The 14,752-nt window shown below is 43.1% G+C and overlaps 1 protein-coding gene across 6 annotated transcripts in view; it reads right to left on the bottom strand.

Moving 5' to 3' along the window:
- Positions 1-1,318: 1,318 nt before the first annotated feature.
- The window catches only part of CASP7 (caspase 7), a 40,465-nt gene continuing 27,031 nt past the window's right edge, over positions 1,319-14,752 (bottom strand). For all 6 annotated transcript variants that reach the window (XM_035269139.3, XM_035269138.3, XM_035269142.3 and 3 more), the window contains 5 exons: positions 10,561-10,694; positions 9,952-10,080; positions 6,655-6,830; positions 5,868-5,997; positions 1,319-2,915 (listed from right to left, as the gene is read on the bottom strand). In XM_035269139.3, the coding sequence (XP_035125030.1) occupies positions 2,689-2,915; positions 5,868-5,997; positions 6,655-6,830; positions 9,952-10,080; positions 10,561-10,694 (796 nt within the window). In that variant the 3' untranslated portion in view covers positions 1,319-2,688. The remainder of the gene's footprint in view (positions 2,916-5,867; positions 5,998-6,654; positions 6,831-9,951; positions 10,081-10,560; positions 10,695-14,752) is intronic.

The raw sequence follows: 14,752 nt of genomic DNA, 5'->3' as shown, positions 1-14,752 counted from the left end.
TCCTGACCTCAGGTGATCTGCCTGCCTTGGCCTCCCAAAGTGCTGGGATTACAGGCATGAGCCACCGAACGTGGCCCAATAGCTAAAACTTTAACCTAATGGCACTTTGAGGAAAACAAAAATACAAACAGAAATCCAGCTTTGGGTTCATAAAGCCAGTGGGGAAGCTGTAGTCTGGGACAAGGGCAGTGCCCTGTCTGATACTCCTGCAAGGAGGAATTGGGGTTCTGAATCATGAGAACTTGGAATGTATATTCACCAGGACTGAGTTCTCCTGCAGGGTAACTGGTCATCAGACTTTTGGAATATAGAAAGTCTGGAAAGTTTAGAATGAAGGTGGTATGACATTCCCAACTTGAACTAGGGTTTCCGATCTCAATAAATAAGGGTCTGCCCATGGAAGCATTCAAGGACTAAAACTATTAAAAGTCTTTGGGATATACGGTAATATTCATTATCTGCAACCTATAACTGCCTAGAGAGATCTGGAAAAATTAATCCTGACACTTGGGAGCATTCTTCCCTTTAATGAAGGTTAAAGGCAAATAACTAGATTGCTATGGTTTTTACTGCAATACACGTAGGCCCTTTGATTTATATGATAGAGACCTTTAATAGATAGCTTATTATCCAAAGAACGGCCTGTGAATTCTGGGAATAGTAGGGTAGATGCTTGTTATGATCTCCGGTTTTGTACATTTAGAATATTTTAGATGGCAGGAAACCAGGGACAGGTCTAATAAACTCACCCGAAATTAGTTTTCTTATTTGAAAGAAGATACTTTTATGTTGTCTAATTTTATTGTCAAAATTAATAAATGGCAGCCCATCACAAACTTCTTTCTAAGTTGATTGACCTTTTATGTGAGGAGTCCCGGCTTTCCCAAGTGATTACTTATTTTATTAGTGTACTAACTTCAAAAAAAATTATATATTATGTGTTGAGGTCAAGCCAAAAGGGTCAATTCTTTTTTTTTTTGCAGTGGTACAATCTTGGCTCACTGCAACTTCCACTTCCCAGTTTCAAGCAATTATCCTACCTCAGCCTCCTGAGTAGCTGGGACTACAGGGGCCCACCACCACACCAGGCTATTTTTTTTTTTTTTTTTTTTGTATTTTTAGTATAGGTGGGGTTTTACCATGTTGGCTAGACTGGTCTCGAACTCCTGACCTCAAATGATCCACCCACCTCTGCCTCCCAAAGTGCTGGGATTATAGGCGTGAGCCACTGTGCCCAGCCAATAGGGTCAATTCTTATCCTGTTTTCTCATTTTTCCATCACAATAAATAATTTCAAAAGGAAAGTAAACAAGACTGGTTAGGAATTAAGCAACCACATTTTTAATCAGTAAATATGAACATTTGTTTGTTAACCAGTTACTACTAGGGAGAAAAAAAAACAGTAATTTTCAAGAATTCAAAAGATAACACCACCTTGAAAACAAAGTGCCAAAAATCTTTGCCATAAACTCTTCCTCACTTATAGAACTAGAAGTAACAAATATTTACTCAAAATGAGGCTTGGAATAATCTATAAAGTTCCAGATATATTTTAAAGCTATAACAGACTTTGCACATAAAGCCAAAACAGATTATTTTACACATATGTAGACCATCTGACACCCCAATGAATGATTGAATGGATGAATTGTTGAACATTAGAGAAAGTGATTACTTATGTTCACATTATGGGCCAGGCTTATTCATTTCTTGTCATTCTCCTGCCTCACTGTCCCTTGCTCTTCCAAGGGCCTTGGCAAGGTGGCTTCCAGGTAGTCCTGGAATGATAAGGTGCTGGTGGAAGATGTGAGAGCAGGAGAGGTGAGACCAAAGTATTCTCTGTAACTGACTCAGCTCACTCCATCTCAGGCAGTGGCTTTGTCCTTGTCATGGCTTGGCTTTTCACAATCCATTGGTGGTCCTAGCTCCGCCTAGGGAGCCCCCACCATGGTTCCAGCCCCTCTGAATGACCCTACTATGGATTCAGGAAACCGTTATCCTCATAGCCCTGGGTGTGGAAACAGCTTCTTGCTGTTTAGCTTTTCTTCTATCATCTATGTAAGTCAGTTTCCTGTATTAAATTCCCTCTGTTGAAACACGTAGAATGGTGTTTCTGTTTCTAGTTTGCTTTCCAGACTGGACCCTGACAGATACATATCAGAATCATTAAACTTTTTTCCTTGAACTTATCTGGGAATTTTTGCATCAAAATCTGCCCTAAGCCAATGAAAAATCATTCAGATCACACTCAATATCCACATTCCGAAAAAAGGTCAGTAAATATCCCCTTGGCTGTGTTTTGTCAAACACTGGGATTCTCTTTACCAAGTGCAAAGATGGCTCCGACTACCAATGTCACCACCAATTACAGTGGACACAGGCATGAGCCTTCTCCAGAGGTCACTTTTGTTGCATGTGTTAAGTCTAATAACAAGGTAAAAGACATACAAAGAGAAAATTAATCTTAAGAGAAAGTTACAGTCACCAAATGAATAACATTATTAAAAAAGTCTTTGAAAATTCAGAGAACAAAAGACAGCACCAGAAAGTTTCTTCCCTGTTGAATTAATACATTTTCCTGAAATTATTATCCTGGAGAATTTCTCAATATTTCAAGAGCATCAAAAAAAAAAAAAAAAAGAACCTGATCCATTGCTTCTCAGCTAGAATGCACCCCTGGTATGGTTATTAACTGAAGTAGAGTTCTTTGGTGAGCATGGAGACCACACAGGGGATCTGCTTCTTCTCATGGAAGTGTGGGTTATCAGACTGAGACTCGAAGTGCCTGGCCACTCTGCCATTCACCCTGGTGAGGATCTGCATGATCTCCAGGTCTTTCCCATGCTCCTCCAGGATGGAGCAGAGGGCTTGCACAAACCAGGAGCCACTTCCTGGGCTCCTCCAAGAGTAATAGCCTTCAACAGGAAAGAAAGGAGACAATCAAATCAGCTAATTCTGACAGCTGCTCCACTCACCAATGAGAATGAGTGGATGGGCTTTCACACCTGCTTTTCAGAAACAGTTTCACCCTACTCTGCACACAAGTCATTAATGAGAATTATGCTAGTGTGCTCAGAGAGCAAACATCTGAGATTTAGAGGGTTGGCATGAAGATGCTGAAAAGCGCTTTGGGTATTTCAGCATGGAAATCCAACGACAGACATCACTAAGGGCCAGCATTGGTGGATGTTGCCAGGGTCCTTTCCTGTGTCAGTTCTGATGGAGGTACCCACTTGATACACCTCAGATACATGGGTGTGAGACAGTGTGAGACAGATCTGGATGTGCAGACTTCCAAAGGAAATACTAGAGGTCTATTCCATAACTCTGGAACTCCTCACCACCCTTTCAGGGTCTGTTCTACTTTCTAATCCAAGCCTACTAGAGAAAGAATTTGCAGAGAACCTCGGAAAATGTGTTCCTGCTGCTGGGATACAGGGGAGTAGAGTTGGATCTTGCTGAAGAAATCTAGCGGCACGAGGAAGCTGAATGCCCAACTGTCTGAGGGGCAGGGCTAGGAGAGCCTGATGCCCTGGAAGGGGAAATCTCATCCTATAACTCCCTAACCTAAAATGGTTTCCTTTCCCCACATTATCTGGGTAAAGTTCAGGCTGCTTGGCACAGCACACAGGGCCCACCACAGTAGGGCCACTTGCCTCCCTGTCCTGGTTTGACCCTGGCCATGCTCTGCAACATCCTGTGGTATGGACTGAACTGTCTTCCCAAAATTCATTTGTTGAGGCCACACCCCATAATGTGACTGTTTAAAGGCAGGGCCTTTATAGAGGTAATTAAGATTCAATGAAGTCACTAGGGTAGGGCTCTGATCCAAGAGGACTGGTGTCCTTATAAGAAGAGACACCAGAGGCCTCACTCTGTCTAGGTCAATCTCTGTCATGTGAGAACATAGCAAGAAGGGACATTTATGAGCTAGGAAGGGGGCCCTCACCAGAAACTGACTGAGCCAGCAACTTGATCTTAGACTTCACAGTCTCCATAACTTAGAGAAATAAGCGTCTGTTGTTTAAGCCACTTACTCTAAGGTATTTTGCTATAGCAGCCCAAGAAGAACTGATATACTCTGATCCAGCCCTGAGTTTTACCAAATGCACTGGGGTATCTGGCCCCTCAGCACTCCATCTGACAAGCCATCTTTCTCTTACCCATGTTGTTTGAAATTTTAGGCTCAGTTACAGCAGCTCCTTTTTAACATCACTTTTCTTGCCCAGGTGGGGTGGCTCACACCTGTAATTCCAACACTTTGGGAGGCCAAGGCGGGCAGGTCACAAGGTCAGGAGTTTGAGACCAGCCTGACCAATGTAGTGAAACCCCATCTCTACTAAGAATATAAAAATTAGCTGGGCATGGTGGCGTGTGCCTGTAATCCCAGCTATTCAAGAGGCTGAGGCAGGAGAATCGCTGGAACCGGGAGGTGGAGGTTGCAGTGAGCCGAGATCATGCCACTGCATTCCAGCCTGGACGACAGAGTGAGACTCCCAAAAAAAAAAAAAAAAAAAAAAAAAAAAATATATATATATATATGATTAAAAATAAAAAATAAAACATGGTTTTTCTCATCTGCCTCCTTGCTCAGAGCACCTACAAGTCTACCACTGGGTTTGTTTATGCAGACATATGCCTCCATTACACCACCTCCCTCTCAAGAGCAGGAAGACCAAATTATTTTCTATCTTATACCATCCTTAAAACTTGTGAAATTATCGCTCTCACAAAATCCCATCTGTAGATGCTGCTAGAGCTGGTTTTCCAAACACACCGTCCTACTTACTGTAACCAGTACCTTTGTGCCAAACACTTGACAAAAGTACTAGCACAGCTGGGAAAATTCTAACTCAGTGCTGGTTTGTACCCAAAGCAAAGGAAGGACTTTCACTGTACAGACTCAGTCTAATGTGGCACTTGGTAAAGTGAGTAGGCTTGCCCATTACTGGCATTTTCTGGTACCTGTGTACAGGCTGCAGCGTAAAGGAACCTTGGTCTGAGCCACAGCTCCACTGCATACCGAAATCACGTAAGCTCATCTAAACTGAAAATTCTTTTATCTGTAAAATCAGGACAGCAATAATACCTTTCCTAAATATGTATGCTATTATTATAAGGATAATATGAGAAAAGACACATGAAAGATACTCTGTATTGTAAAGCACTATAGAAATGTTTGTCCTTATAATTACCAATAAGAATAATGATAATAAATAATAATAATAAATCGCTTGTCAGATGGAGTGCTGAGGGGCCGGATAGCCCAGTGCATTTGGTAAAACTCGGGGCTGGATCGCAGGGTGTGTCAGTCTTCTTGGGCTGCTATAGCAAAATACCTTAGACTAGGTGGTTTAAACAACTGATGTCTATTTCTCTACGTTATGAAGGCTGGGAAGTCCAAGATCAAGTCCCAAGTCAGCTTTCCTGGAGAGAAAAGGGAATGCACTTCTGTGGTAGGCAGAATAACGGTGCTCACAGATGTCATCCCCTAACCCCAGAATCTGTGAACATGAAACCTGCTGTGGAAAAAGGACTTTGCAGATGTGGTTGAGGTTATTGGACTGATGGGGAGATGATCCTGGAGTGTCCAGGTGGGTCCCATCTAATCACAGGAGTCCTTTCTCAGCTGTGGTCAGAAAGAGAGCACTGTCACAACAGAAGGGTCAGAGAGATGCAAAGTTGCTGGCTTTGAAGATGAAGGAAGGGGCCACAGCCAAGGAATGCAGGAGGTTCTTTGTGTATTTTCAGCCACTATGTTTGTAACGATGTATTACTGCAGCAAGAGGAAACTAATACAGCCCCCAAGTCTGTGTTTTGATGATGGAATGGACTGAAGTATGCTTAGTAGACAATAAACGTGATACCTGGCACCGTGGAATAGGCAAAGAGAAAGTCAGCTTCCACTGGGATCTTATATCGGGGATTAGCATCTGTGTCATTGATGGGCCCCGAATCGGCCTGGATGCCATCATCGAGCTCTGTCCCTCGGCAAGCCTAAGTATCAAAGCAGACATTAATCCATGCAGTTGGGGACAGACACGTGCATGCTGTTCACTGCTGTGTCCCAATACCTAGAACTGTGCCTGGCAAACTTAGGAACTCAGTGATAATCTGATGAACAGATGAATGAATCAATGTGTGTCAAATTACTAAGCAAAGCAAATAAAAGTACTGCAATGTCTTAAAGAAACCTTCATAATTTATGGTGGGTCGTGAAGTCTCACGCCTGTAATCCCAGCACTTTGGGAGGCAGCCAGGAGTTTGAGACCAGCCTCGTCAACATGGTGAAAACCCATCTCTTCTAAAAATACAAAAATTAGCCAGGCATGGTGGTACGTGCCTGTAATCCCAGCTACTTGGGAGGCTGAGGCAGGAGAATCACTTGAACCTGGGAGGTGGAGGTTGCGGTGAGTCGAGATTGCACCACTGTATCCCAGCCCAGGTGACAGTGTGACTGTCTCAAAGAAAAAAAAATAAAAAACCTTCATAATTTGTGATCCAGTGCAAACACATATGCCAACCATTCAGTGACAGAAAAATAAAACCTTAATTTTAATTTGGAAGAACACTTAGATTTGTAAAAATGATGTCATCCCGTCACTCTGTAATCTTTCCCCATTTTCAAGTGTACTGGCACTGAAAAGAGATTACCTGAATGAAGAAGAGTTTGGGTTTCTCTAAAAGGGTTCTGCATCTATCCCCCCTAAAATGGGCTGTCAAATCCTTTATTGGTGTGACACCATCTTTCCCATAAATTAAGTTTTCTTCTCCATGGCTTAAGAGGATGCAGGCGAAGCAGGCGGCATTTGTATGGTCCTCTTCAGAAGCTGCAAGCAAACAGTATGAACATTGAAGAGTTAAGGCTTTAAGTTCTTGGGGGCTTCAGAAGCAGCATTTCCAGAGGCAGCCTGGTAGCTGTCCCTGACTATTAGAGGGGAGTGGAGGGGAGGTCCCAGGAACTGGGCTCCTCTCAAAGCACCAGACTTATCTAAGAAGTTAAGAGGGAGGAATAGCGTATGGGGGCTGATGGGCATGGCCCTGCTGTTGGCTAGTTCCGTGATATCAGGAGTGTTACTGAACTATTTTGTGCCTTGGTTTCCTTAACCGTGAATTGTAAAACAGGCCATATAACAAACATCATGCACGTATATGTTAAAGAGAATAAAATATTATACTAAGTGAAATAAGCCAGTTACTAAAGGCATGCACTGCATGACTCCACTTTCAGGAGGTACCTTGAATAGTCAGGTTCAGAGAGAGAATATAGAACAGTGGTTGCCAGGGGCAGGAGGGAAGGCGAAATAGCTAGCTAGTGTTTAATAGAGCCAAAGGCTCAGTTTTGGAAGATGAAAAAAAGCCTGGAGATGGATGGTGGTGATGGTGATACAACCAAGTGAATGTCGTTCTGAGCTATAACACTTAAAAATGGTTCGAGGTAAATTTTATGTTATGTATATTTTACCACAATTAAACAAAATTAAAGAAAAAATAAATAAAAATGCTAGATTGGCTGTGCATTTAGGGTACTGAGGAGAGGAATTATAAACCATGTGGCTAGTTGGCTCAGCTAGAACTCATCAAAAGCTTTGGGATACTAACTAACCAGCTATTAGGTTAACTAACCATTACTTTTAATGGTAAAAACTGCAATTGCTTTTGCTCCAACCTATAACTAGATAATAAACTTATCCTTTCTTCTCTGATTGAGAGAGAAAGGAATAACTTTTAGGTACTTTACATCAGTTATTTTTAATTCCTACAAGACTGGAAGGCCTCATTTGTTTATTTCACTGATAAAAAAATGAAATATCAGAGATATTGTGTAACCTTCCCCAAAGGTGGTACAACCGGAGTCTTGGGGCCATGCGTCAAGCCCAGGACACTGCACAGTCCAGCTACCTAACCAGTTCCAGGCAAAGCCAGAGTGGCCTCTTCCATTCGAATGCCTGAGACACCTTCGTATCATCTGCACAGTGATTCCGATATTAGTTTTGACAGTAGAGGTACAAGGTGATGGTGAAAGTTGGGAGTTCTTAGCTTATTTTAAGATCACACAAATTAGAGTTGTTAGAAAATGGGAGTTTTGTCTTCACTGGCACCGACTGCATGTAAAGTTAGAAAAAATAAATGCTTTACTAGTTTGAGAGGACAATAAACAAGAATTCTCTGATTGTGACATGCTTTGGGCTTGGGCAGAATGAATCATCTTTCAAAAGAACAGAAACTACAATTGGGACAAGTTCATATGCCTGTCTGGGCCATTATACTTCTCGAAGCATGCTCACAAAATTCCTCTTGGCTCACAAACTTCCTCACTCCATCCCTGAGAAACAGCAGGAGCTGGTATTATAATCCGCATTTCAGGAAAGCAAGAAAATCAGGATGTGGTTGCCTTGCCTGGGTCGCCTAGCTGTTAGAACTTGGGCCAGACCCGGATCTCGGACCCCTGATTTCTAATCTGGTCTAGCACATGACCTACTAGGGTACAAAAGGTCAGCTTGTAACAGTCAAGTTGGCGGAAATTAGGAAAAAGCCTAGTTTAAAAAAATAGAGATGGTGAGGACTTTTTGTTTTAGCTGCAAGATTAAGAAACACAGCTGTGATTGAGATTGTGTTCCTATGTACTTCCTGTGGGTCTGTGTCTAAAGAATTGGTAAGATGTTACTTTCAAACACTTGCCCTAAATGCCAGAAGACCCTGGGTGGCATCCATTAGAGAGGGTGGTGTAACAGAAAACGCATTTGTCCTGGAATCAGAAGACCAGAGTGTGGGGTTTTGGTTTTGCCCCTACTAACTGCACCCTTCAGTGCATCTTCCATCCTCTCTGAAGCTCCACCCCTTCATTTATTTTATTTTATTATTTTTTGAGACAGAGTCTTGCTGTCACCCAGGCTGGAGTGCAGTGGCACCATCTTGGCTTACTGTAACCTCTGCCTCTCGGGTTCAAGTGATTTTCACGCCTCAGCCTCCCAAGTAGCTGTGATTATAGGAGTGCACCACTATACTCGGCTAATTTTTGTATTTTTAAGTAGAGATGGGGTTTCATCATGTTGGCCAGGCTGGTCTCGAACTCCTGGCCTCAAGTGATCCTCCTGCCTTGGCCTCTCAAAGTGCTGGGATTACGGGTGAGAGACACCGCACGTGGCCCGCCCCTACATTTATAAAATGAGCATTAGCTTCTGTTGGCCAACATTGCAGGGCTCCTGTTAAAGAGCTAATGAAATAATTTTGTGAACATGCTATATAAAAAATAATGTAGTTCTAAAGCATATGGGAATTATTATTCTCTATCCACCACTAGAGAAAAATTTACACTTACACTTCATTCTGGAAAGGATGACACAGATGTATTACTTCCCAGGAATGAGTCTTTTGAAATTGTGACCATTCTGTATATAAAGAATCTATTTTTCTTGCTGGAATTTAAGCTGATTTCATATTTTTATGAAGAGATTGAAGGCTCCCTGAAAGAGACCTGCCTATTCCAGGATGAGTATGGACTGCTCAAGACGGGGGAGGTTTCTCACATTGAAATTCCTCTGTCCTTCACAGGCATCCTCCTGAGATGGGCCTGGCCAAGGTGGGAGGATCGCCTCCCTTGGGTACAGGAAGAAGACAGCTGGAGAGGCGGTAAGGACTCAACTTCTCTTTTTTTGAGACAGGGTCTCACTCTGTCACCCAGGTTGGAGTGCAGTGGTGTGAACATGGCTCACTGGAGTCTTGACCTCCTAGGCTCAAGCAAACCTTCCACCTCAGCCCCCCAAGTAGCTAGCACTATAGGTGCATGTCATCATGCCTAGCTAATTAAAAAAAAAAACTTTTTTTAGATGGGGTGTTGCCATTTTGCCCAGGCCAGTCTTGAACTCCTGAGTTCAAGTGATCCTTCCACCTTGGCCTCCCAAAGTTCTGGGGTTGCAGGTGTGAGCCACCACTCCTGGTAGTGCTCACCTTTTTTAAGCAGATCTTGCATCATTGCACAAGAGCAGTCATTATAGATGATCACGTCAAAACCCAGTCTTCGGAAGCACTTGAAGAGCGCCTCGGCATCTTTGTCTGTTCCGTTTCGAACGCCCATACCTGTGGGAATCAAGCAACGAGTCCACAGGTGACCATCCCCTGGATGAATACCACATGCGGGTACCAGCGGGCCAGGCGCTAAATATACTGGTGCCAGATGCAGCAGAAACACTCCAATATATACAATGCCTTCCAAGGCCACAGTTTAAACGAATAGAAGCAAACTCAAATGGGAGGCTAACAGTGCAGCCTGCCCACAACAGGTGAGACTCCTGGTGACACTCCGCTCCATCAAAGCCAAGGCCCCCCTGTATTCTCGGCCCTTTGGTTAAAGCCCCGCATCAGCTAACACAGATGGTGGGGCCTTAGGCTGAACGTTCTTGATTTCCGCATAACCCTTTCCCCGGGACACAGAAACCCCGCCTTCAGAGGGCCTGTTTGTCACAATAGGGGGGTGCAGTGTTTCTCCCATAAATGTCCAATACAAATAGGAGAGGATGAAACGGAACCGGAAAGGATCATCCACACCCACACACCTACCTGTCACTTTATCAAAGTTCTTGTTGTTTATTATGATGCATTTGCCCATCTTCTCAAAATTCATGCTGTACTGATACGTAGGCACTCGGTCCCGGGTGGTCTTGATGGATTGCTCTGAAACATTTTTCTTCTTACTGGGGAAATAAAAGTTTCTCAGTCAGGCGCTGTGGAAGAAGTGTGTATAGTAAGGCCTCTTGATTTTACTACCAGCGTGAAAGGGGGGGTGCTGATGGAAACCGCAATATCCTTGGAGAAAAGACCTGGTGTGCACAGATACCTCTGTTTAATTGTCATGTTGAAGTGGAACAGGGTCCCCTGGCAAATTTTATTAGATGCTAGAGAAATGCAAATTAAAATCACAATGTGACGTCAGTACACACTCACCAGAATGGCTACAGTGTAAAAGAAGCAGAGTACTCAGCCCCGGGGATTGTCAGACATTGCTGGTGGGAACCTACTTTGTACCCGCATTGAGGAAAACTGGCAGAAGCTACTGAAATGGAACATACACATAACCTATGCCAGAGCAACTCCCCTGGGAAATGCAAACACATTCACCAAAAGACAGGCCCATACATGTCACAGCAATACCATTCAGCAACGGCCTCAAACAGAAAATGATCCCTCCGTCCATTCAGTCAAATGCAAACATTGTTGAACATTCATCTAATGAAATATTATATGAGAATGATCAAACCACCACAATGTGAAGCAACATGAATAAACCTCATGAATATAACACTGAGTGAAAGAACTGACATGCAAAAGGGTACATACAAAGCTGAAAAGAACAAAGCTAATACCTAGGATCAGAAATCTCGAGACGGGGTTCTCCCTACGGTGGAGGTCAGAGAACAGAGGGACATAGCGCCTTTCTTGAGAATGAGTTGTATTTTGTTTCTTGGTATGGGTGCTGGTTACATGTGTGTTTCTGTTCATGAAAATTTATCAGTGTGTGCACTTTCTGTGGATGTTACATTTTAGTAACATTTACATTAAAAGGGGGAAAAAGGAGCAGAGAGATTACAACAAAAAGTAGGCTCTTTCCAGTCTCCAGACAATTGGTGGTCCAGTTTGCCAAAAGTCTAGCAGGTAGGCACCGTGGTGGGACATGAGGCACTATGGAGTGGGCAGAGAGACACATGTCCAACGAGGGTAGGAAGCTATCTTGCCAGCCATCCATGCCAACGGGGGCTCCAGGAGGGAAACATTTCTCTGTCCTGAAAATCACTGAATCCCCAACATGGAGAACAATGCCTGGCATTAAGTTGCTCAATACATATTTGTTATATGAATGAATCAAGAGAATCATATCCACTTCATTTTACGGATATGGAAACAGGTCCACTGGGAGACAGGGGTTATCCCAGGTCACCCAGCTAGTGATGGGCGGGTCTGAGTCTGCAATCCTGTCCCCTGGAGTATTTGCTAGAAGGATCTGCCCGCCCTTCTCCCACAGCTCCTAGCCAGAGTTAAAGCAGCAAAGAAAAAGTTAAAACCCAGCCTGTTACCTGACAAACATGGGGTCAAGCGTACTGCCCTTGAGTTGTCATGGACATTTATTGTCAGAGTTTCTCAGAATCTCTGAAAGGGCATGGCCTCCCCAACCCCCCACGACTTCTATCTTACTTCAAATTACACATGAACTCTGTATGTCTAAGCTGCAGATGCCATGTTGCTGTTTTTCCCCTGGAAGGTGACTTTATCCTCCACTTTTTGGAAGGTCAAATTTCTTCCATGATGCCATTCTACTTTTAAAAGAGAAATATCCTGAATCTGTTTCGCCTTCTCTGGGCTCCTCCACTGTTTTGTGTTCTATCTGGTTTACAGGGTGACACTGGGTTTTCTTCACATTTCGTCCCACAAAGAAGCAGCACAAAAGACCGCTGGACTTGGGGCTGGTCAGAGCTCTTTGTTCACCTGCCCATGTGACCTGATCCAGTGTCATTAATCCTTTGCAGAGCACCTACTTCCTCACATGTAACACAGTCAGTTGCATGCAGTAGGTGAAGCATTTTGTGACTTTCACAACATTAGATGGGAGATGTGGTGGCAGCAGGTACTTCCTGTGATGCCTCCCTCACTCCCCCTGCCCCTTGGAGATGTCAGTATCAGCAAAGGGAGTTTCAAGGACACACCATTCAGACAGCAATAGGGTTTCCTTATTGCCACCCTGTTAATGACTGCTATTGACAGTGCCCTCTGTACTTGTTAAAATATGTATGTACAGCCTTTGGAACACACAAAATCTCTGGTCTTTAATGGGTGCCTCAAAGGTAGGTAGTAGGGGGATAATCGTGCCCATTTTACAAGTAATAATAATAACAATGAACACTTGTCAGTGCTTACTAGAGGACTGGATCTTGTTAAAACTCTAATCTGCATGTCCTCACTGAATTCTGATAGCAATTCAGAGAGGGAGGCAGATGTCATTGTAACCCGTTTTAAGGATGAGCTGTAGAGGCTCGGGTGGGGAAGTAACTAGCTCAGCGTTGTGAGGGTACACAGCAAGTCCAAATCCAGGCAGTTGGCCATGGATTCAAAGGATTAATATTGTTAAAAATGTCCATACTGCTCAAAGCAGTCTACAGATTTCAATGCACTCCCTATCAAAAATACCAATGACAGTCTTCACAGAAATAGGAGAAAAAATTCTAAAATATATATGAAACCACAAAAGACTGAGAATAGCCAAAGCCATCCTGAGAAAAATGGAGAAAACTGGAGAAATCACTTTACCTGACTTCAGATTACACTACAAAACTATAGTAATCAAAACAGCATGGTACTTGCATAAAAACAGACACATAGACCAATGGGGGGGGCGGGGAGAAAACCCAGAAATGAATCTATGCATTTACAGTGAACTCATTTTTGACAAAAGGGCTAAGAACGTACATTGGGGTAAGGACAATCTCTTCAATAAATTGTGCTGGGAAAACTAGATAACCATATGCAAAAGAATGAAACTAGATTCCTAACTCTTGCCATATGCAAAAATTAAAAATGCATGAAAGATTTAAATCTAATGCCTGAAACTATAAAACTGCTAGAAGAAAATGTTGAGGAAACTCTCCAAGACATTGGTATGGGCAAAGATTTCTTGAGTAAAACCTCAAAAGCAGAGGCGACCAACACAAAAATAATACATAAGTCCAAAAGGCATAGATTTATGTAGTTATTTATTATTAGTACCTACCACCTATGGGCCAGGAGCTTTATAAAATCACTGCATGTTCTCACAGCCATGCTGCGTTTGTGCAGATAAGAAAATTCAAGTTCAGAGTTGGAATGTGACTCCTGGTGACCTGACCCCAAAGCGTATGCTTTCTCTACTAGACTATTTTTTCTTTGAACAAACACTGTCTTTGATATTAAAATTCAGGACAGGACTTACTCATCTTCCAGGTTACTTTTGTGGAAGGTGGAATATAATCTGTGACCTTTCTGAAATCAGGTCTCCTGGCCCAGTTAACCAAGGTAGCTTCAGGATGGGCTTCATCCAGTGCTCTCTGTAACCCTTAATAATACCAGAATGGGATAAAAGAACAGAATACTGAACAGGTAAAGTAGGGCTTTTGTTTATTTATTTATTTTGAGATGGAGTCTCTCTCTGTCACTCAGGCTGGAGTGCAGTGGTGCAATCTCAGCTTACTGCAACCTCCACCTCCCAGGTTCAAGCGATTCTCGTGCCTTGGCCTCCCATGTAGCTGGGATTACATGCGTGCACCACCATGCCTGGCTAATTTTCTAATAGAGACGGTGTTTCACCATGTTGCCTAGGCTAGTCGTGAACTCCTGACCTCGGGTGATCCACCTGCCTCGCCCTCCCAAAGTACTGGGACTACAGGCATGAGCCACTGCACCCGGCCTAAAGTAGGGTTTTTAACATGTCAACTGAATTTCAGAGCAAGCTTCCTAGGTCTTGCAGCTAATTTAAGGCTATTCTAAGATCCTAAGAGTAACATGAAGTCTGGCAGGCTGGAAACCACAGTTTATGCACTAAAATCCTTTCAGAGATAAAATCCTCCTTCTTTCTTCTGTGATACAGATCTCTATGATGATATACGAGTAATAAACAAGCTGGGATTTTTAAAGCTGTCATTAGCTCATCCTCGGTGATGAGCAAAACAAAACCAGCAAGTATCCTTTATAAGAAAAACAGAATTAGATATGTTTAAGGGAAAAATAA

This window comes from Callithrix jacchus, chromosome 12 (assembly GCF_049354715.1).
Source record: "Callithrix jacchus isolate 240 chromosome 12, calJac240_pri, whole genome shotgun sequence".
Classification (NCBI taxonomy): Eukaryota; Metazoa; Chordata; class Mammalia; order Primates; family Cebidae; genus Callithrix; species Callithrix jacchus.
This window is presented reverse-complemented; position numbering and strand designations above follow the sequence as displayed.